Below are 22,026 nucleotides of genomic sequence, written 5' to 3' on the forward strand. Positions count from 1 at the left end.
AAAAAATAAAATTACACAGTAATACAATTAGGGATCAATCACTTTCACGATCCCCTTCCTATTTTGTCTCTCTATGCAGTTTCCTTTCCTCCTTTTTAGCTCCTCTTTTACCTATAACCTTCGATCCTTCCTTACCATAAATAAACAGCAGGCCATAACAAGAAGAGATGAAAAGATTTAAACCATATTAAAAGCCCTGCAAGAAGCTAGAACTACAACAACTCCATCAAGATTGAAGTCTTTTTACCTTTTCTTGCTATCATTTTTGGTTCTTGACTTGTTAGGAATGTAAATATGGGGCTCTGTTATTGTATTTTATGTGGTTTGTAAAATCTCATGATTTTACAATTCGATTCTACGTTATGATTTTGTGGACTGCCCACCGATTCTAGGTAAAAAAGCGAGTTTGACAACCAATGAGAATCTCACTCGAGCAACTTTATAAATTATTAAAAATCAAACAGGACATACCAGTATGAGCAACCTATTATTAGAGTGTGAATAGCGTCTAATTGCATCTCCTTCTGGAAGCATAGGCGGAACTTGTCTAGTTCTCAGCTGAGCCTCAATAACTGTATCATTTAGTTCACTGCAGCAAAATAAAAGAAAATTTTGGATGTTGAGACATATAACAAACAACTACAAATTATGAGCTAGAGTGCTCATTCATACAAGTAGAATCGCAATTGTAGCAGCATGTGATAAAAGTGAGAGGACTCACTTATACTAAGTTGAACGATATTATAAAAAGCACGAAAACTTTTTTTTTTTTTTTATCATTTGATATTTGATAAACCTGCATTAGATCTAATACTTTACCCCTGTAGATAGAGTACTTCAACTTTATATCATCGAATAGATGTGAAGATACATATACAGATATATCACAACATTATATCAAACTTTTCTTTGATATAACTTAGGAAAAGATTTTACATACTTGTTTTGTCTGAATACTTGGGAATGATACAAAATACTTGCAGATATGGATTTGAAATTTGAAGTACTTGATTTATCTGAGTAGATTTTAAGTCTAATGGGTTGACCTGTCAAGGAACAGATCATATGACATGTAACTTACACTTGAGAGGAATCCTTCTCTTAAGAACATTTATATCTTGACCACCATCTCTCCTGAATAAGTACATGAAATGCAGATTTTTCATATGCATATGATGTACTATATTCAGACACATATGCTATGTCAAATCTTCTAATGGGAAATAAGCAAACAATTCTTGTCAAAGGCGTAGAACCAAAAAAGTAATAATAATTTAAATAAATATAGCTGATCCAAACTTTATTTCCTCCACTCTCATGGCATGCCGGAACCTAGCCTTACGACCAAACAGTAAGCCCAGTATTCCAAAGCTCAATCCCATATTTCAGAAGATCAAATATGTGAAAGGACAATACATGTAAATCTTCTTTATAACAAAATGTCTTAAAATAGACTTGCATTTAAAGGTTCCAATCTAATGTTCCTATGAAATTACAAGCGCAATAAACATATCTAGCAGAGATTTGTCCCAAGCTCCATTATTAAGGATAGACACAATTGCAAGCATAGGTCTATATAATTTGTAATCCCTAAAATTCAGTACTTCTAGTATTTTTGCTGAAGAATTGAGTGCAAATAGTGTGTTTTTTTTTTTTTTTTTTTTTGGCAAATTTGAAGAAATAAATCACTGCAAACCAATAGTTAAGCATACCCAAATTCATTTGAAAATACCATACCTCACAAATGTCTCAGCCCATTCCTGAGCAGTGTGAGTGGTCACATGTTTAAAGTTATGGCGATGTCTCTTCTCTCTGTCTTCACATGACATAGTCAAAGCTTCACGTATTGAATCAGCAACTTCAGTGATATTCCAAGGGTTCACAAGAATTGCTCCAGCACCCAGAGACTGTGCTGCTCCTGCAAACTAAGAAACAGATACACAAGCGCATTACAAGTCGAAAAGAAGCAGAAGCATTAATTACTATGAAAAATGTGAGTGCCCTCTTAAGTCTAAAACTTGAACACCATTTGCTTAGACTAGGAGAGGATGTCCTTTTTTTGGTTCTTTATGCCAATTATGACAAAAAAAAAAAATAGTAACCACTTATCTCTATCCAACCATCATCAGATAAATCTTAACTGATTACAGAAAATGCAAAATGCAGCATGCAGACTTATAAGATACAATGCATTATCTGCAGAACTCATATTAGGTCAACAGTGATGTAACACCAAAAATTTCTAAATTCTATCCAAAACAAGACAATTTAATTCATATTTTACATTTTAAGAGCAAACTGCAAGACCAAAATCCTTCACAACTCAAATCAGATGCTACAGTTCAAAAAGCATACCTTCCAACTTCGGAATTTCTGTTTCCCATATTGGTTTGAGTTAGAATTGGGAATTTGTAGTCCTCGATACTAAATGTTCATAAATGTCACAAAGGAAATAAAAATCTCCAATTTCTCCAAGTTTACCTAGTTATGGTTAGTCGCATGTCAAAGGAGAGGTTTGTTGTCCATAACTAGTCTGAAGATAAAAATTCACTACTTATTGAACTTACTAATTTCAGGAAAAAAAAAATGCTGACTATGTTTCTTAAAGCTGATTTTACATTTAGGTGACCTGATACCAATCATGGTACCAGATTTAAGCAATGAAATGCAAAATCTTTAAGCAAAATGAGAGATTCATCAAATGGACATAAAACCACAATTAGATCTTCAAACGATTCCTACCATGTCATTCGCATACATACATTATGGTTTTTTATCCATTTGAAAGTTCACAGAATGAGAAGGGGAAATAATTTCACACTTTAAATCTTGTCTTATTACCTCACTAAGAATGAGAACACCTTTCTTTGAATCTTGGCATGCCACAAACTCATAACTGACTAGATTCATTCCATCCCTTAAAGAAGTTACAAGTGCAACATCTGTACAAGACATGAGCAAGTGGAAGAGACAGTATTGGTCACAAACATGAACAAATTTCTTTTTTTTTTTTTTTAGATAGAAAAAAATATTAGTGAGAAAAAAGATAGAAATGAATGTACGATATGCAAGACAAGAAATCCTCTTAAGCTCAAAAACAGCTAAAAACCAGAAACATAAAATACAACCTAAAATGTAATGCCCTCCAACTGAAGGATAACAATCAAAAAGATCGCTGTAAAAAAGCTCTGGAAGCATCAGCTCACATAGAACCCAAAAACACCATTGTCTCACAACAAACTGATGGACATGCTCTGATTTTGAAATACATGCATCCTACATCCAAAGAGTCCATGTGACTGTAAAAAGAAAAGCACAATTCCAAAGCATATTGACATCTTTTGTGCCACCAAACCCTCTTAAACCAACAAAACTGGGGACACCCACTATGCTCCAAAAATTGCTAAAAGCCTACTCCAGATAGCCAAGCCACTTCATAATAGGTGAGAATGAACTCACTATGCTAAATAACACACTGTCAGGATATAAAACCTCATTTGACCTCTTTTGCGAAAGAGTATTAATATTCATCTTTTGAAGAATCAAAGACCAATAAAAGCTCTTATTTTGAGTAGAATTTTAGCTCTCCAAATTTTATTGGAACATTGAAATGAATAGTTTCAAGAATGGAAAATAAGCAGGGAATAGAAAGTTTTTTACAAGAAAATTTTTACAAAGGAATCCAAAGACCAAATCCTTCTGTCTACACTAGTAGATAATTGAACAGAATCAAACAGAACAAGCAGTGATTGAGATTTCTAAAGAAGGGAAAATTCCAAGAAAGAGTATAATTATCATGCACAAAAATTTGGAAAACATGAGCATTAAGCAAAGCAAAAATTCTGTAAAGATGAGGAAAGAGATGAGGACAAGGAAAAGGAAAATAAAAACAAAAATAATACACTCAAGGAGAATTAAGTTGCATAATAAACATGGCAATTAAAGGACTCTAGTAGTGTTCAATAAAGATTTCAGAAATAGATGTTGTTGCTAAAAGAAAGCTTTTTTCCCCATCTAAAAAGTAGGTTCAACCCCAACTAGTTTGGGACTAAGGCTTAATTGTTGTTGTCCCTAAAAACTAGGTTGAACTAGGAAGCAATATAGAAGAAAAGTTTGTACGCAAAAAAAAAAAAAAACAAAAAAAAAAAAAAATTAGTGAGCCTAAAAGTTGGAGAATGTAGAATAGTACCAGTTACAGCATACAATGCGCATAATGCATGGAAGTCAAGAGAACGATCCTGCAGGCACAAATAAGACAATTTTAGGAAACTTCCATTGTCTCTTTGGTGATAGTATCAATGTCAGACCTTAAGAAAGAAACAATAAGATCAGATCTTCTTAAGTAAAAATCACGCTTATAATATTGGTCATAATTCACAATAGTTAGGCACTTTGAACAATGCATAAGGTAACAAAACAATGTCCAATATTATGCTTTGCTCTGTCTAATTTACAGAATTACTTCTAGTTGTTGCAATGTTTTTCTAGCATTTTAAAATATTTCAAATATAATTATACCTAATATGCAACATGCATAGGATTAAATTCAAATCCTTACACCTAGTTTATTCTTTTGACCGTTCAAAGGGTAATTCAGCATTTATTGATATATGCTTTGCTTAATTATTCAAAGGGACTACTTAACCATGAAAATTAATTACTCAATTTTCAAATAGTGCCAGAATTTTGGAGAAGTTTTATATGAAAGAAATGATTTACAATGTTTTGAATTGATGGAACGAGAGAAGACTTTTTAAGAAGATGCAAATCTAGGTAAAAACTTATAATGGACTTAAATGCTAACCCATCTATTGGTTGTTATTTGTGCATGGACAAATCAACATTTGGAACTTATTTTATTGAGCTATAGCCACCTCCCTCATCAATAAAAGCACCACTTTGCATTTTTCATTTCGAGAGGATTTTCACTCATTTCTGCTACATGGCTAAGTCCTCGCATCCTACCCCCTCCTTTGCCTCTCTCCCCAAATTATCTCCTTTTCTTTTATTTTTGTAGCCAGAACAGGTAGTGGTTCCACTCCCATTAAAATAGCAATTGAGAATGCAATGGAATGGAAGGTATAATCCATAAATATTGACATATATTTTTTCAGTAAAACATAAATCAAACTCTATACTCTGAATTTTCCCAAAGTACTATGATAATTCAATCATTACTATTGTAGTTTAACTTAGAACTTCCACAAAGGAAGTTTGTGGAAGTTCTCCAACCATGTTCTACCTGAGCCCTCTAAGATGTCCACTCTTCTCATGTCCTTTCTACTTCATCATGCATTGCTCGTATGCTACATTGGTTTCATGCTTCCCTTAAGAAACCTGACAGGCTCGACCAACTAATATCAATCAAGCTGGACCATATGCATGGAATACAAGGAAGATGTCACAATCTTCAAACGCAAAATTTGCAGGTTGAGCAGTCAAAAACATACCAAATGATGTATTGGAACAGCAGTTAATGTTCCAAATCTACCATTAATGCGCCCAACAATTTCATGAACCTGGCTTGTAAGTTTTTGATCTGTGAGTAGGATAGAAAACATAAATCAATGCATAGTTATCTTGAAAGACAAAATCCACAATTACATAAGTGACAAAAGGATAAATAGTCAATTATTTAACCCATCGCAACTGAGACCAAACTCAAGCAAATTCAAATATAGAAAATAATGTCATTGCTTCTCTCATCAAAGATTAAATATCAAATCCACTTATTTGACTGGTCGTAACATCCCAACTTGTAGCAAGATAGTATCTGGTTTAGGAGTCTCAACGGATCATCCCTTCATGGTTTTGTTTTTGATTAGAGCCTTGTCTAAAAGACCTCTTGCTAGTCTAAAGCATCTCCACACTTAGTACATCACTTCGCCTTGTGCTTATTCGATGAGGGATCTTCCTGGCAGTGTCACATACACTCCCCTTATGAGACTAAACATCATTGCTGAGATTTGTGCCGCCACCAGACAGAGGGACAAAAGTTGGCTTTCATACTAATTGTTACATAATAGCTTGTCATAAGAAATTGTCAACTTTCGGAGGTTCAATGGTTATCCTCTCACAGATCTTTTTCAAGTATAGCCTTACCATTCTACCCAAAAAGCCTCTTGCTAGTCTAAAGCATCTCCACACTTAAGTACATCATTTCCTCTTGTGCTTACCCAATGCGAGATTTGCCTAAGGGAGTTAAATATTGTAATATCCCAGCATCTGTTTTGGAGTCTCAATGAGTCATCCTCTCATGGTTTTATTCTTAAGTAAAGTCTTACCATTCTACCCAAATGGCCTTTTTATTGTAACATCCTAGCCTTGATAGGTCACTACCCTCACAATTTTGTTTTCAAGTAGAGCCTTATCACTCTACCCAAAAGATCTCTTGCTAGGCTAAGGTATCTCAACACCTAAGTACATTACTTCCCTTTGTGCTAATCTAATGTGGGATTTGTATAAGAGTTTTACATTGGTATCCACTAGTAATAGAATATGAAATATCTTATTAATGGTTGAAATTGAATCACTTTTTCTTTTGCCATTCTATACAAAATGTCACAAGTCTAAGTTAAGTGAAAATTTTCAAATTCCTTACAAAATGTCTCTGTTAGAAATTCTAATTTGAGTACAAAATTCTCTTTATTTCTCTATTCATACGTGTTTTGAATCACTTTTCTTTTGCCATTCTATACAAAATGTCACAAGTCTAAGTTAAGTGAAAATTTTCAAATTCCTTACAAAATGTCTCTGTTAGAAATTCTAATTTGAGTACGAAATTCTAATTTGAGTAGAAAATTCTCTTTATTTCTCTATTCATACGTGTTTTGTACATTTAATATCATTTATGAATTTAGATAACTCTTAACTCTCAAGCATTGGGACTTACCAAGCAAATCACTTACTTTGGATGTATACACTTTGAGAATTGAAGCCTTAAAGATGTAGACCAAACAACATACCTTGTTACTCGACACTTTTCCTTGAGGATTTTTTTAATATCATTGTAGAAATAATATCATTTTAGTAACATTATCCATACACCATGGATAATATGAAATTTTTCTTTTCCCTATACCATACAAGTATTATATGACTGTGATTTTAATGATATTGAACAAAACAAATAGTCCTCAAGAAGAAGTGCTGAATCACAAGGTACTAAAATGATACTAAAAAATGACTATAGCAAATCCTTTTTTCTTTTCAAAATGAAAGTTTATTGTGAATAGAGTTCATATACATTTTGTTGGCAGCCATATAGGAATTATTAATGGAACATTTGATTGGGCTTATATACTGTAACACATAAACTTCTATGCAATCCTTTTACCACATAAACATAACTTTAGCGACGCAAATCAGAATGTTACTAAATTGATAATAGACGGAATTGCAGCTACTAAAATGATGTAACAAAAACTATATTCCTAAAGTGAAAAGGCATTAAACTGCAACACCTGTTTCTGAACTTTTATTTCGTAAAATAAAAGTTTAAGGCATTGACCAACAGAAAGAATACTTCTAAACTTGAAAGAAGAAAGTTCAACAAAATGATGGCCTGTTGGAATGAGGAGCTCTCCTTAGATCCCATTTTCCCAAGTTCAATACATGGATTCAATGACTCGCCCCATCGTTAAGTAAAACCTTGCTAACAGTAACATACTTGTTTCTTCAAAAACTTCTCCCAATAACATATTCGAACTTCAGGAACAGTCTTAAGCTCATTATCCCACCATTTCATCATCCAGTCAACATCAAATACACGTAAACATTCTCTTCCACCCCTTCTCAGGGTAAGGGGCATATCTAAGCCCATTGTTTTCTTATCATTTGCTAGTTATAATCATGAATTATTAAATGCCACTGCAACAACTTACTCCACAAAAATGAATGTTGTTTTGTCATAACGCATTCTACATGTCAGATATGTAACACCCTTCCGACAATACCTTCAATGTAAGAGAACTAAATCATGCCTATGGAGTAGCACCTATCCAAACACCCGAGTTGACATAGCATTTTGATAACTATGAACCAAAACAAACTTGATTATTGATACCAAAGATCCAAAATGAGTACGACCCATTTATTAAGCAAATAATAAAAGCCCACAATACTAACCACTCAAAAGTCCCACTTAACAACACAGCCTAACATAAACATTTTTTTGGCTAATTTTTCTCTCTTCAATTTACTTGAACATATTTTAAAAAATAAAGATCTACATTAATATCTTTAAGATTATGTTAAGTATAGCACATTAACATGTGAAAAAGCTAAAAGGTTGATTTTATTTGGTTAATTAAACATTTACTTTATCATGCCAAAGACATGTCATTATAGGTTTGGTTCGATATAATTTCATCTCATATTCTCATGCCAACATGAAAGAGTTAAAGCAAACGCAAACCATGTACTCACTTGATAGGTTATGTCTCCCCCTTAGACAAACAAGATTAGTTTCAAAGAAGAAATTAATAATAAAAATTATGCGACAAATGTGATTAAGGCAAAAGTTACATAATCTAATAATATAGGGCATATATTCCAATCCATGAAATGTACCAAAAAATCAAGACGACTTTTTCTTCAACAATTATAATTTCATCCTACCCTGCAAATAGAAATGGTCATGCGGACGTATCCATGTCTTTGTGTATGCTTGGAGGTTGCATGGGTTGTGTATGTTTATTATCCCTTTCTTTCAGATCCAATTGCTTAGGCAAGTTTCTTCATGTGCACAAAAGTTAAGCGAAAAGAATGTCTAATGTCTAATGCAAACTACAAAATAATAGTACTACTCATGAAAGAGGAGCATGTTAAGAAGCATACACTCAGGTACATCAGTACGTGTTGGCACCGCAATTTGTAACAGAACAACTTTATCTCGCCACTGAGAGTTTTCCTCGAGGAATTTTTCAAATGCAAGTATCTTTTGTGGAATTCCCTTAATCATATCAAGGCGATCAACACCTAACATTACCTGTTAATTAAAGAAAAATATCAGTAACAGATGGCCAATGAAACAGAACTTCAACACATTTAGTTGGAAAAGTGGTATGATTCAAGGTTTAGCTAAGAAACAAAAGTGCCGGGGAATTATAAAACATTCTTGTGAATGAATGGAAGAGTTCATATTAGCGCCATACAATTTTTCAGGTAATGAACAAACCACAAGTAGCGGCACTTAGTACTGCATTAACAATCATAGTACATTGCATTATCTTTAAAAAAACTCTCCATAATGTAAAATCAGCTTCATTTCAGAAGCAAATTCACTATCTTTATCCAGAAATATAATGAAAAGGGCATCCTGTGATAAAAATTATATAATTCAGTCCCTCTCTTGTAGAAGAACAGCTGACTTCAGTGATAATTCAAACCTTCGCAACTATAAAAGGTTATTTTAAAGCCAAATCAAAATATAAATATCTTCACCTTGCAGGTGGACTTGTTAAGGCCCGCAAAGATAAAAGAAACAACTGACTGTTCAACAGAACCTTAACATTAACAGAAATAAAAGCTAGTTTTATCGAAGGCCAATGAAAAGATTCAAAATATATGTTTTGGCAATGAAGATACTAAACATTGTTATAAACAATATATCAATACTCTATTATGAATTCAAGCACACGTAAAGCATAGAATGGAATTAGGAACAAAAACCATCACCAGATAAATCTTGTAGCAATTAAATAGTGCGAGAACTCAACCCAACTTTAAAACTGACCCTCCAGAATTAAGTCCATAGCAACATGCATCACATGCTATGAAAAGTAAATTAACACTTTAATCTAATATTTCCATTCATATATGAATATGATTAAATCAAGATCAAAAAGCATTATTTTTTATTGACTCAAATAGAAACCACATCATTAGAATAGGCTAGAAGTTCTATGATTTAAGTATAGCAAGAACAGAATTATCTCAAACTATACATATCATGAGCGAGGTTGAGAATATCAACTTAGTCAGACCCAAAGCAACTCACAAACATCAGAAGCTAAGTTGTATAAAATAAACATCATGAAGGAAAAATGATGTCTACCTTTCTGCCAGAAAATCTTTCTTTCAATTCTTTGATATGATCCTGGACTTGAGGGAGCTCTAGTGCTCTTATAAAACGCTCAGAGTCTATACCAATAGGGAACTGACATTACAAAAGAAAAAAGACCATTATTAGTTTAACAAGAATAACTATGTATTTATTCAACACAAACTGTTGAGTTTGACATGCTAGATGCAACAATAAAAGCAAGGGTGATGAAAGAAGGCAATGGCAAGCAACAAATGACTCTACTCAAACATACAGCTGCAACTCGAGTCAGCCTCCCTTGATCCTCAACTCCTTCAGGTGTGCCCTCCAGTCCAAGAATACGAGTACAAGCACTAACAAAATGCCTTGCATAGTCATAGGTATGAAAACTGGAGAGACGAATAAAACTAATTTTAGTGTTGCATGAATATAAAATAATACAAGCAGCGTTGGCAACTACAGGAAGAATGAATTTCTGAAAATTGAAATGATGAACCAACAATTAAATAGAGTATATCACAGTTCAAGCTTAGAACATCCAAGCAATGTTTTTAAAATTCAATATTCAGTAATCAATAATGAAAATTCAAACCAAAAAATGAAAGTAACTTCATATATACATATTCTCCTTTCTTGCTCTAAAACATATGCCCTACCCATGTAATAAAAATTTTCATGTCTCTTTGTGTTATTCTTAGAATAACACGGTGTTGAATGCACCTTCCATCAATGTCTCACCTCAATACTGAGACCAGAGCCTCAGCAGGGTGGGGTCAAGGGTTAAATTGTATAAAAGATCAGAAAAGGTTGTTCACAAATAACAATAGCCATACACAAAACAAAATGTATTTTTAAGCTTCGTGTGGTAAATTTGTCCTTCTTCTGTTCTGCTATTGTATTTTATAATGCGAAGTTCAGAAAAGGTTTCACCAACCAAAAGCCTTACTAATTCCTATCTTGACACTTTGACAACTTCACTTGTTCTAAGTGATGCTATCCTTTATTGTCTATGATTACTGGAATGTAATGAGTGACTTGCAGAAGTTCCAGGAACCTCATATTTGCGAACAATATCTGGAATTTATTCACAATTGCATGTCATTGAAAATTGAGATTCATGGTTTCACATAAAAAGTTGGCAATGAAATTTTCATGTCATGTGCAACTAGCAAAAGTCCCTGCCTGATATTTATCAATTTTTGGAATTTAAAAACAATTCCATGTTATTGAAAATTGAAATGCATGATAAATGTTCATAGTTTCTTTCAAAAAGCATCATATGAATCAGACTCTAGTTGCTGACAAGATAAACATGTTTTTTTTTTTTTTTCTTAGTGAGGAACCTACAAATGGTCCAATAAACAATAAACCAGACAATAGTAGTTATTTTTTGTTAGGTATTTCTGAGAATGGGTTATGCAAAGTTAAGAATTACAACAGGACGACATTCATATCCCTAGTTGTTTGGCAAATTTGGATATTCACATAGAAAAAACAGGCAGCAGAATACTGGATAGCCAAAGTGATTAAAAGGGCTTATTTATTACATGACCTTTTAGACATTTGCAAGTCAAGGTAGTATAGCTCTCTGTTTCCAAAGTTAGGTTCCTATCCCTACTCATATTTCTACCAGTATTAGATATGCTACGAGTTGCTATAAAGAATCTTCTGTACATATTTTTTTATTGTGCTGAAAAATACTACACAGATCCCAGCAGCCACTGAGCTCTTTTGAGCAGGAATAATTGTATAGGGACTCTAGATGTGATTGCCTAATTTTATCTTCATTATCTGTAACCCTCTCCTTTCTAAATTCCAAAGCCAAGCTGCTGAAAGCTAGTCACCTAGTTCCCGATGTCTACACACAAGACCTGAACCTCCAGTTTTTTTCCAATAAATGATGCCAAATTCTAAGGTGCCAGATCCAAATTTGTGGGATTGTGCAGGCATCAGCTCATGATTTGATCATATATGAAACATACAATCACTAATTACTCATTTCCTGTAGATTCCTTCAGCAACTGTAACAAACATAAGCTGAAGTTCAATATCAGACTTTGAACTTAATAAGGCGAGACAAGACAATCAAACCTTTTATCTGCTGTATGGGAGCCACTATATCAACAACTTATGCCCAAGTCATAGTTCACGACACGTCATGCATGTATCTACAAATTATAGATAAATACTGAAAATCAAGGAAATCCAGCATGCAGAAAAAACGGATCAATTAATACACCATCTAACATAGATGAGATATTTTCTTAAAAGTGAAGCATCTAAGAAAACATTCAAGCCTAATCGAATTATAAACCTAATAATCTAATGGCATTAGCTTGGTAGTATTTAACATGCTACAGCAGGTATAAGTGGCACACTGTACAATTTAATAGATATGCTGCATGAAAAGTGAAGCTTACCCAACTAAATCGGCAGCTAGAACTGAACGCAGTAGCTCAGATCGAGATGGCAGTGTCCTATGGATTTCAGAAGAAGGAAAGGGAGTGTGGAGAAACCAACCGACTTTCATGTTACCGTTGTATTCTTTTAGGCATTTTGGGAGGAACATGAGATGATAATCATGGCACCAAACAACATCACCCTCTTCATAGTGCTCATTCACCACATCAGCAAACATTTGATTAGCCTTCTTATATGCATCAAACTGAGACTGGAAACTTCTGGTTGTGGCCAGGCGATCTTCTTGTGGAAGTCCAAGATAATGAAAAAGAGGCCACAATATGTTGTTGCAATAGCCATTATAATATTGATGAACAATCTCTTCATCCAGAAATACCGGTATGCACCTCTAAAGCAATTGAAAGATAAGAGATTTCAGCCCATTATAAAGTGAAATGTAGTCAAGATATGTGTCTTACAAAGCAAAAATTATGCAGGATTGAAGTTTTGGATGCATAAAGATGCACCTTTTCAGCCAATGCTTTGGTAAGTGCCCTCTGTCCTATCTCATCGGGCACGTTTACACCAGCCCAGCCAATCCATCTAGCCTCAAACTCCTTGACACCTTAGATGACATCCAACATACATCAGGTTCCTTATTGCAAGTGGGAACAAGAAAATGTAATCAAGTGAACTTGTGAATAATTAACAAGAAGACGACAGAGTAGAAAGAGATATATGGATGAATATTCAAACAAAAATCTCAACTAAAATTAGCGTTGATCTCAGAAAGTTGGAATAATTTCTTTCTAATTAGGGTTATATTCTCCATGAATTAAAGAAGTGTAATTGAACCACTTACCTAGAAGAGCACTAACAAGGCCTCCTGCACTTATCTCCAAAGACCAAGAGTCTTCACCTCTTCTAACTGCAGAAACTGGCAGCCTATTAGCCACCACTAACAGCCGTTGCTTAAAAAAAGGTCTGCCATCCTGCTTTTCACATCCCTCAGAAGGTGTTCTTGTAGCTGCAACAGCCCCTTCTAGGTATTGCTCAATATATGAATTGTTTGAGTTGTCACCTTCTCTGAAGCGCGAATCGGTTTCACATTGTTCAGTAACTCTATGGTTATCGGTCACCTCATTTGAATGAGCAGCTTTGTTGCTTCGTTTTAGCGCTCTTTCTCTCAAGAGTCGTTGAGTACGACTTGTGTAATGGTTTGGATTACCGTTGCACCGGTTTCCAGACATGCGCTCGCTCTAGAATTCAACCTCCAGCCACCAACAGTATTACTTCTGGTTGTTCTTAACGCAATTGTATGTCCTACATTTCATTAAAATAAAATTAAGTCATCAGTGAAACTGATAAATCAACATTAAACCTTCAAACTTCCAAATTTCATGTCAGTGTCAAATCTTTATACAGTAAAGCATATTTCTACTGCAGTATAGAACTTAATCCATCTGTGAAGTTAAAACCCAAAAGCATCTTTAAGTATATTCATCAAACAAGAGATCAACAAAATGACACAACTTGCAAATAGAAAAAAGATAACACAAAAAATGGGATCCACAGAATTGCACGAGGTAACGAAGTGGGGACTACAGAAAATCCTGACCATCTAAGCCCAAAATCTTAGAGACCCACATTCACAAACAAAACTTGGAAATGGAAAATCCACCGTTCTTAGCAAATCCAAGGGAAAAACAGAGCAAGATATCGTCTGACAGCAGACAAAAAGAACATGAAAGAAAACTCTCTGCCTGTTGTATTTTCACACAGATAAAAAAACAAACACACACATTGCATGAAAATTCCACAACTAAAATCAACTTGGTCACAAAATGTTTCTTTTCATTTCCAGATGAAGCTAAACAAAACAAAGTTAAAATAACTGAAATAATAAGGGTTAATTAGCAACACTTACAAAAGGGTACAAAAAGAAGTAGCTTAGCACCAGACCATTCAAGCAAAAACCAAAAGTTTGCTAAGAACTCATTTTTCCACTAGTAATGCATGTAAAATTCTATTAAGATGAGATTTTACTCTGAGTTGAGAGCAAAGAGGGAATAAGAAAAAGGAGGGAGTGAGGGAGCAGCAAGATACTCGTGTAAGCTTTATAGGGTAAACCAAGCCTAAAATCAAAGCCATGCAGAGCAGGTGGCACAAAAAGATTCATACTTGAAATTGGAGAAGCATTATATTATATATACATATATAACCCCCAAACGAAGGAAAGAATCAAGGAAATAAATAAAATTCGGTCTAATTTCGTAATTCCACTCAGAAAGCGAATAATACCCATCGATCCTCTGCACCATTAAACCTTTTTAGAATAAAATTAATATTAAGTTTGGTGGAGATTATTAAATTTAAAGACGCGAATTCGCGAACATCGGAGAAGAGATGCATTTTTCCTTTCTTCAGAAAAGCAAAAGAAAATCTCTCCTTCTAACCACAACTTTTCCGCCACCATCAACTTTCTTCTGTATACCACTTTACATCAATAAATGTTTTCGATTTATTTTCTCGGTCCTATAAAAGTTGTCATTTTTCTTTTTTTTGCAAAATTTAACTTTAGTTATCACTTAAATCCCTATATTTTGAATGAATAACTAAATCATCTAACTTTTGAATATGTTAAACTATTGAGTCCTTCGGCATTTTTGCCATTAAATGGAAGACTAAATAGCAATACTACATTAAATATAAGAGATTAAATAGTAATACTTTTATTAGATGCGAAAAACTAAATAATCAAATATCACTTGATACAGTACAGAATGATTAAATAGTTTAACAAAATCCAAAAGTTATGATTCGATTATTTAGTCAAAATATGAATACTAAATAATAATTAGGGACTAACAATCATTTACCATAATTTAATATATACATGCACTAATAGATACATTTTTAAATTGAAAAAATAATAAAGAGTAAATAGAAAATTGAATTTTATAAAATGAACACATATTTTTAAAATGGATAGTTTTTTGAAAAAGAAATAGTATTAAGATTAATATCATGACCAATTATTTTAATAGTGTAGCATAATTTTTTATTATTTATAATATAGAGTATGTTTTTTATTATTTAGAATGGTAAATTGTTTTTAGAAAAAACTATATGAGTAAATTCAAAAGAGTCGAGGATTCACTTGTATTTTTATCAAAAACATAAAAGAAATAAGGAAAATTAAGAGGATAAGCTAACTTAAAATTTTAATGGCTTAATGATTAGGGTGTGGTAGCCGTTAGCTTTTTAAATAGTACGATTGAAAGTAAAAGTATTCAGTAAAAATAGTTATTTAATTGACAATTAAATTTTAAAATGATAAAAAAGGACATTGAAATGTTAATTTGGAATTTTCACCTATAATGATAGAATGTAACTCATTATATAAAAAAAATGCGCTAAACCTAAATTTTCAAAATTTAAGAAAATAAAAATTGAAAAGTTCATTATTTTATAAATAAAAGTTTCTTGTTCACTATTTTATAAATAAAATGAGAAACTTTTAACATTTTAAAGGATCAATATTTTTAATTTTTAATATTTGCTTGAATTCAAATGTAAATATATAAACAACCAATTTTTTTCTTTTACTATCAATTAAAAATTATGAAATTATAGTTGTTTAAACTTGAGACCAACTAAACAATATATATAACGTAAGTTAAATATAAAACAATTGTTTTTGGACCCATAATTTGACCTGAACAATTAGTCCGCGTATATGCATCTATATTCCCTTTGAATTTAGTCCAATAGATAATGCGTAAAAAATTTTCAATAAAAAGTTGTAAAACTTTAAAGGTTAGGGGCGGTAACATTTTAGAAAGCGATATCTATCTTTTCAAAGTTACTTATATATTAGATCACTGAACATTATAATTTAGAAAAATAGTGTTTTAATTAGGCCAAAACATTAAAAGTTATTCTAAATTACACTATCATCTAAGTTAATTGTTTAAGTAGCGGTTTAAAACAAAAATATTCTGTAAAAACAACCATTTGATTTAACTATTAAATTTAAAATTAAAAAAAAAAAAGTTAAGCAAAGGGAATGATTTTATATTACCGATGGAGCTGGGTAACGTGTAAAAAAGTAATGGATATAAATGTCTTCGAAACGCTAAAACGTTAACTGGAAAAACACTCTTTTAATCTTTAAAAGCTACTATATAAATTACCTTACCGAACATTACAATTAATAAAAATAGTATTTTGACCTAATCAAAACGTTAAAAGTTACATTCAAAACGTTTGACAATTTTATCCCTCCTCTACTGAGGTTTGGCAATTTCAACTCTTCCATAGGCATAAAATATAACAGATTTTTGAAAAAAATAATGTTTTAGAGAGCTTGTCCACATTAAAAAGAACCGGTTATTATTATCTAGAAGATCAATGTCTTTTATTAATATTTTCTCTAAACAAAAGATTTCAACTATTGTTATTTGTATTTCTTATTTCTATTATGAAATTTTATAATGTACTTAGTCTTATGTTACTTATCAATATATTACCAATATTTTCTAAAAAAAAAAAAAATTTATTTTCGCTTGTTTTTCAGTAACGAATTTAGTCAAGTCTACAAGTCCTTAAGTTGGCCAATGTCCTAGTGGCAGTTACATGTCCTTAAGTTGACATCATGACATAAATACTTTTTTAATTTATATATTTTATCCCTATAAATAAGAGAAATGATAGAATATATAAATTCATACTTGAATTTTTATGACACTTTTAATTTTTAATTTGACTCATCAAATATTTTAATTTATAAAATCATTTTTCAAACGCTTCAACTTGTAAAACCATTTTATTGAATACTTCAAGTTACCAAATTAAATCATTTAAACACCTATTTGAATGTAAAAAATATAAAATTATTATTCTTAAAGCTATATTAATCACACGTCAAATCATATTTTACATATAAAAAGCCAACAATTCTAAAAATTATTATTGTAAGTTTGAAACAATGCGCATTTTATTAAAATCCATACACTAAACCCTAATTTTAGGGGAAAGTACTATAAAATTAAAATAAAAACAAAATTCATTGATGAATTTATGTATTTGTCCCAAGAGAGATTGCACAATTACCTAAAATTAAAATGAAGGTCGACAAATTTCAGTAGTTTCAAATGTTTTCTTCAAAAAAAAAAAAAAAGTTTCATATATGAGGATATTTTAATAAAAGAATATTTAATTTATTTTTTTAGAAAAAATTCATAATTGTAACAAATCTCACCAACTAAATAATAATTTGATTAAATTTGATTAATAGTATGAGAAAATGAAGTATTTTGATATTCTAATTTTTAAATTCCTCTATGTTTAGTATGAAGTATTTTGGATGAGAGGTTTTAAATAATTTATTGATTTTGATTGGTCAAATACTTTTTTTACACAACAAAGTAAATACTCACCACCATCATTCATTTTGAGGATTGTTGAAATTTTACATGAAATATGAAATTTTTATAAGATCTCTCATTTTAATGAATGAGAAATGTTTAAAAATAATTATTTATAAAGTATCCTTGAAATCTATTGATTTAATCTCTATATCAAATATAAAAGAAATTATTCAATTAAAAGTTAATATTTTTCGTCTTATGAATTTGGGCAAATTTCATAATTACCCCCGATCCAAACATTGCGTAAAACTAACGTACGAACAAGCACATGGCAAGCACGAATTAAATGGACGCAGAGTCCTGAAACACGCCATCTCCTTTAACGGCCCTTTGCATCTTTGCTTATGTTGATTTTCATGCTAGTTTTGTCTTTCTTATTCTCCTTATTCAGTTTGACTTTTGAAGGCAATTAAGGAAAACCCTTTTTATTAAGTGTTTTTTTTTTTTTTAATTGAGCATGTGTCACACATTATTTATATTTATCGGTAATTTAATTTTTCATCTATAAATTTTTTATTAATTCTTTTATAATATAATATATTTTAATATTAAGATTTCTAATTTAATTAAAATATTTTTTCTTTTCTAATAGAATTAAAATATTCCTAACTAAGTTAAAATTATTTCACCTTTTTTTTTTGTTTTACAAAAATATTATAAATTCTAGTTAAATTTTGATATTCGTTCTTTATTGTTATAATATTAAATTACTAAGGATGTTTTTTTAATTAAGTTAAAATAATTGTCTTTTTATTCATATTTTGCTGCTAATTAAGTTGAAACAAAACTGATTGTGTATATGAATAATATAATAATACCATACAACCAACCTCATATCAATAAAAAAAATTCAAATTAGTATAATTCATCAATCGAAACAACAACAAAAAAATAAAGAAATTTATTCCAATCAATTAGAATTGTAGAATATATAAAAACTTTTCAAAACACTAATTAAAGAAAAGAAACAAATTGGTCTTTATAATATATCCTTAATTATATCCTCAATAATCATAAAAAGAATTTTATTTGAGTAGATGAGTAAATAAAGTAAGCAATTAAAGGATAATAATCTTCTCTCTTTTTTTAGAGAATAATAATCTTCTCTCTTTAAATTAAGAGTAATGTTAATTTCTATTAATTTATTATCCATCAATCACTACCATAGACATAATAAAATCAATAGCATCATCTATAAAATAAGACAAACAAACAAAAAATAGACCGTTTGAAAATAATTTTTTTTTAAAATACTATAATATTATTTTCATAATATTTTACCTGCTTCAAAAAGCTAATGCTTCATTCCATTGGCCTAACATGATATGTTTATCCATTAAAATAACTTCACATGTTTTTTTTTTTTTTTTTTTTTTTTTTGAAGAAAAACTTCACATGTTTATTAAATTGAATTGGTTGACATATTTACTAAATAATATAAATTTAATGTTTATATGCAAATATGTTAAATAAAATTCACATTAATTGAAATTTAATTAAATTAATTGAAATTAACTTGCCGAAATAAGAATTTATAAATTTCACTCTAAATTTTTGTTTAATTTAAATTGAATCTTTCAAATACTATTTATAATTTTAGTAATATTAAATTAAATTAATTCTTAGGTATCAAACATATGAATGAATGGAATTAAAAAATATATATTCACATAGCAAAAGTACTAAAAATTCATAATAAATTGAAGAAAAAAAAAACTTAGTACCAGGAGGTTGGACTTAAATATTAGGTCTGAATAGAATTCTAGTCTCAACTTTTGAAATGTTAAGCCCAAATTTGTCTCAACCCATTGTCACAAAAGTTCATCATGGCATGTACTCAGGAGATGTTTTTATTGTTTTGAAAAATTATAGTATGATTATTGTAGTTTGCGAAATAATTAGTTCATCCCTATCTTTTTTAAAATATATTAATTTATCTTTATATTTTACTTCCATTATATTGCTAGATCCTTCTGTCTTTTTTCGCATGTTTCCTGTTAAGTTAATAAGAAAATATAAAGATCAAATGAGAGATACTAAAATATTATAGCAAAAAAATTACAATACAATCCCTATAGTTTGAAAAATATAACTAATATGTTCCTGTGTTTTTAAAAATAAAAAAGATATTTTCGTTATTTTATAAGTTACTTAATGGAAAAAAAAACAAATATTATACGGAAAGACCTTATAGTTTGACGAGAGTAAAATATAAGGATGTTTTAATCTTTTTTTTAAAAAGATAAAGACGGATTAATTGTATTTTGTAAATCATATGGATCATACTGTAATTTTTTCTATTTTTTATATACAAATTAAATTTTAAATATTTTTTCCTAATAATATTACTTGTAATAAATACAGGTAGCCAAAATTTTGGAGTTGGAACCGCCGGTTCGAAACAAGTGGGAAACGGAACCGGTCTGAACCGAAATCAAGGGTCTGCTGTCCGATTTTGGTTTTAGCTTTTGAGGAATCATGAACCAACGGTTTCAAGAACTGGTTAGAACCAGCGGTTTTTCCAAAAGGTTAGAACCGACGATCCACCCGGTTTCAATAACTTTTTTTTTCCAAATATTTTTGTGAAATCTCCAAATTAACCCTTCTAATAACAATATAGCGACTAATTTTAAGGGTATTTGTGAAAAATTGATTTTTTGGATTTATTATAAATATCTCTTTTCATTTAAAACAAAAGTAAGTTCAAGCCGTTTAAAAAAAAAAAGTAAATTAAGTTCAAGCCCTTTTTCTAAAAAAAATAAAAATAAAAATAAGTTTAGGCTTTTTTCTAAAACAAATAAATTAAGTTAAACCCTTTTTAATTTTTTTCTTTAAGTTTTTTCTAAAAATTATTTCATAAATATTTAAATTTTAAATTTTTAACAAAAAAATGTTCTCTAAATTTTGATCTTATAATTATGTGATTTACCTGAAAATCAATCGAAAAATCGACCGGAACCGCCGATTTAGAATTGTTAAAGAACTGAAATCGAAACTGTAATTGTTCGGTTCCAAACCGTAACCGGAATCGTCAATTTTTGGTTCGATTCCGGTTCTAGATTTTTTAGAACTGGAACCGTCAGTTCCGAAGCCGTGACCACCCTAAGTTGAATTGACTTGGGTTGGCTTTTATAGATATTTTTTTGGATTGGTTTGGTTAAAGCCTATTTTTTTGACCTTCATGAAATGAAAACCGAACCAAAAAAAATTATGGGCTATTCATTCAAACAAAAAATAAAATTCATGTATAAAAATCGACTCAAGCTGGATTGGGTGGCTCTATCCAAATTATGCTCAGCCCGAAAAGACTAAACTTACGGATTTTTTTTTATTAAGTTTTGAAAATTTAAGAGCTAAATTTTTAAATGTTAAATTTTGTAATAACTAAAATTTTTAAATTATGAATTGTTTAAAGCTAATTATTACCATTAGTGCATATTTTAATTTAAAAATTTTAACTTATCATTTTAAATGAATTTAAATTTAGGTAAGACTTTACATTGATAAGTAAACAACCATTATCAAATAATTTAAAACTAATAGTTAGCTGAAAATATTAATTTTAAGTATTAAACTAATAATTTCCATATGGATCGATTATTTTAGGAAAATGTGGGTGTATGCTCTAATGCTTATTAATATTTGTTTTTATACTTGCTATCAATAGTATTCTCAAATCAACTTACAAATGAGACTAAATTACTTCATTAAACTGTTTGAAAACTGCACTCTTCTACGTGAAGTGCTGATCACATTTGAAAAAACCAGTGTATTATTCTATTTGAGAAAATAATTTATTCTAAAATACTTATTACATTTGTGGTTTCAAGAAGTAATAAACATTTTTTTTCATGTTTACCCTTTGTATATCACCAATAATTATTACTTCAATTTAATGGTTTTCATAGAAAATTAGTATTAAATTAAAGATAATAGAATCAATTTACTCAATAATTTATTATAAATAAGATAAATTTAATGACTTTTTTAAAAAACATGAAATTTTAAATGTGACAAGTACTATGGAACAGAGATAGTATTTTAAATAATCTATTCTACATCAATTTTAATAAAGAAAAATCAAAAAATTTTTTTTTATTTTCAAATCGAATCTTATTAAATTAAAAAAAATAGAATTTAAATTTACTT

General features: G+C 30.4%; 1 protein-coding gene across 1 annotated transcript in view; it reads right to left on the reverse strand.

The window, feature by feature from the left end:
* The window catches only part of LOC105637275 (alpha,alpha-trehalose-phosphate synthase [UDP-forming] 1), a 30,109-nt gene that overhangs the window by 3,772 nt on the left and 4,311 nt on the right, over nt 1-22,026 (reverse strand). Inside the window, exons 2-12 of the mRNA XM_012220705.4 lie at nt 13,308-13,768; nt 12,973-13,070; nt 12,466-12,854; nt 10,320-10,434; nt 10,058-10,159; nt 8,839-8,989; nt 5,451-5,539; nt 4,190-4,238; nt 2,842-2,942; nt 1,738-1,925; nt 472-589 (exon numbers count right to left, since the gene is read on the reverse strand). Coding sequence (XP_012076095.1) covers nt 472-589; nt 1,738-1,925; nt 2,842-2,942; nt 4,190-4,238; nt 5,451-5,539; nt 8,839-8,989; nt 10,058-10,159; nt 10,320-10,434; nt 12,466-12,854; nt 12,973-13,070; nt 13,308-13,695 — 1,788 coding nt within the window. The 5' untranslated portion in view covers nt 13,696-13,768. The remainder of the gene's footprint in view (nt 1-471; nt 590-1,737; nt 1,926-2,841; nt 2,943-4,189; nt 4,239-5,450; nt 5,540-8,838; nt 8,990-10,057; nt 10,160-10,319; nt 10,435-12,465; nt 12,855-12,972; nt 13,071-13,307; nt 13,769-22,026) is intronic.

Source organism: Jatropha curcas, chromosome 7 (genome assembly GCF_041381405.1).
Source record: "Jatropha curcas cultivar XTBG-Jc1 chromosome 7, XTBG_Jcur_1.0, whole genome shotgun sequence".
Taxonomy (NCBI): Eukaryota; Viridiplantae; Streptophyta; class Magnoliopsida; order Malpighiales; family Euphorbiaceae; genus Jatropha; species Jatropha curcas.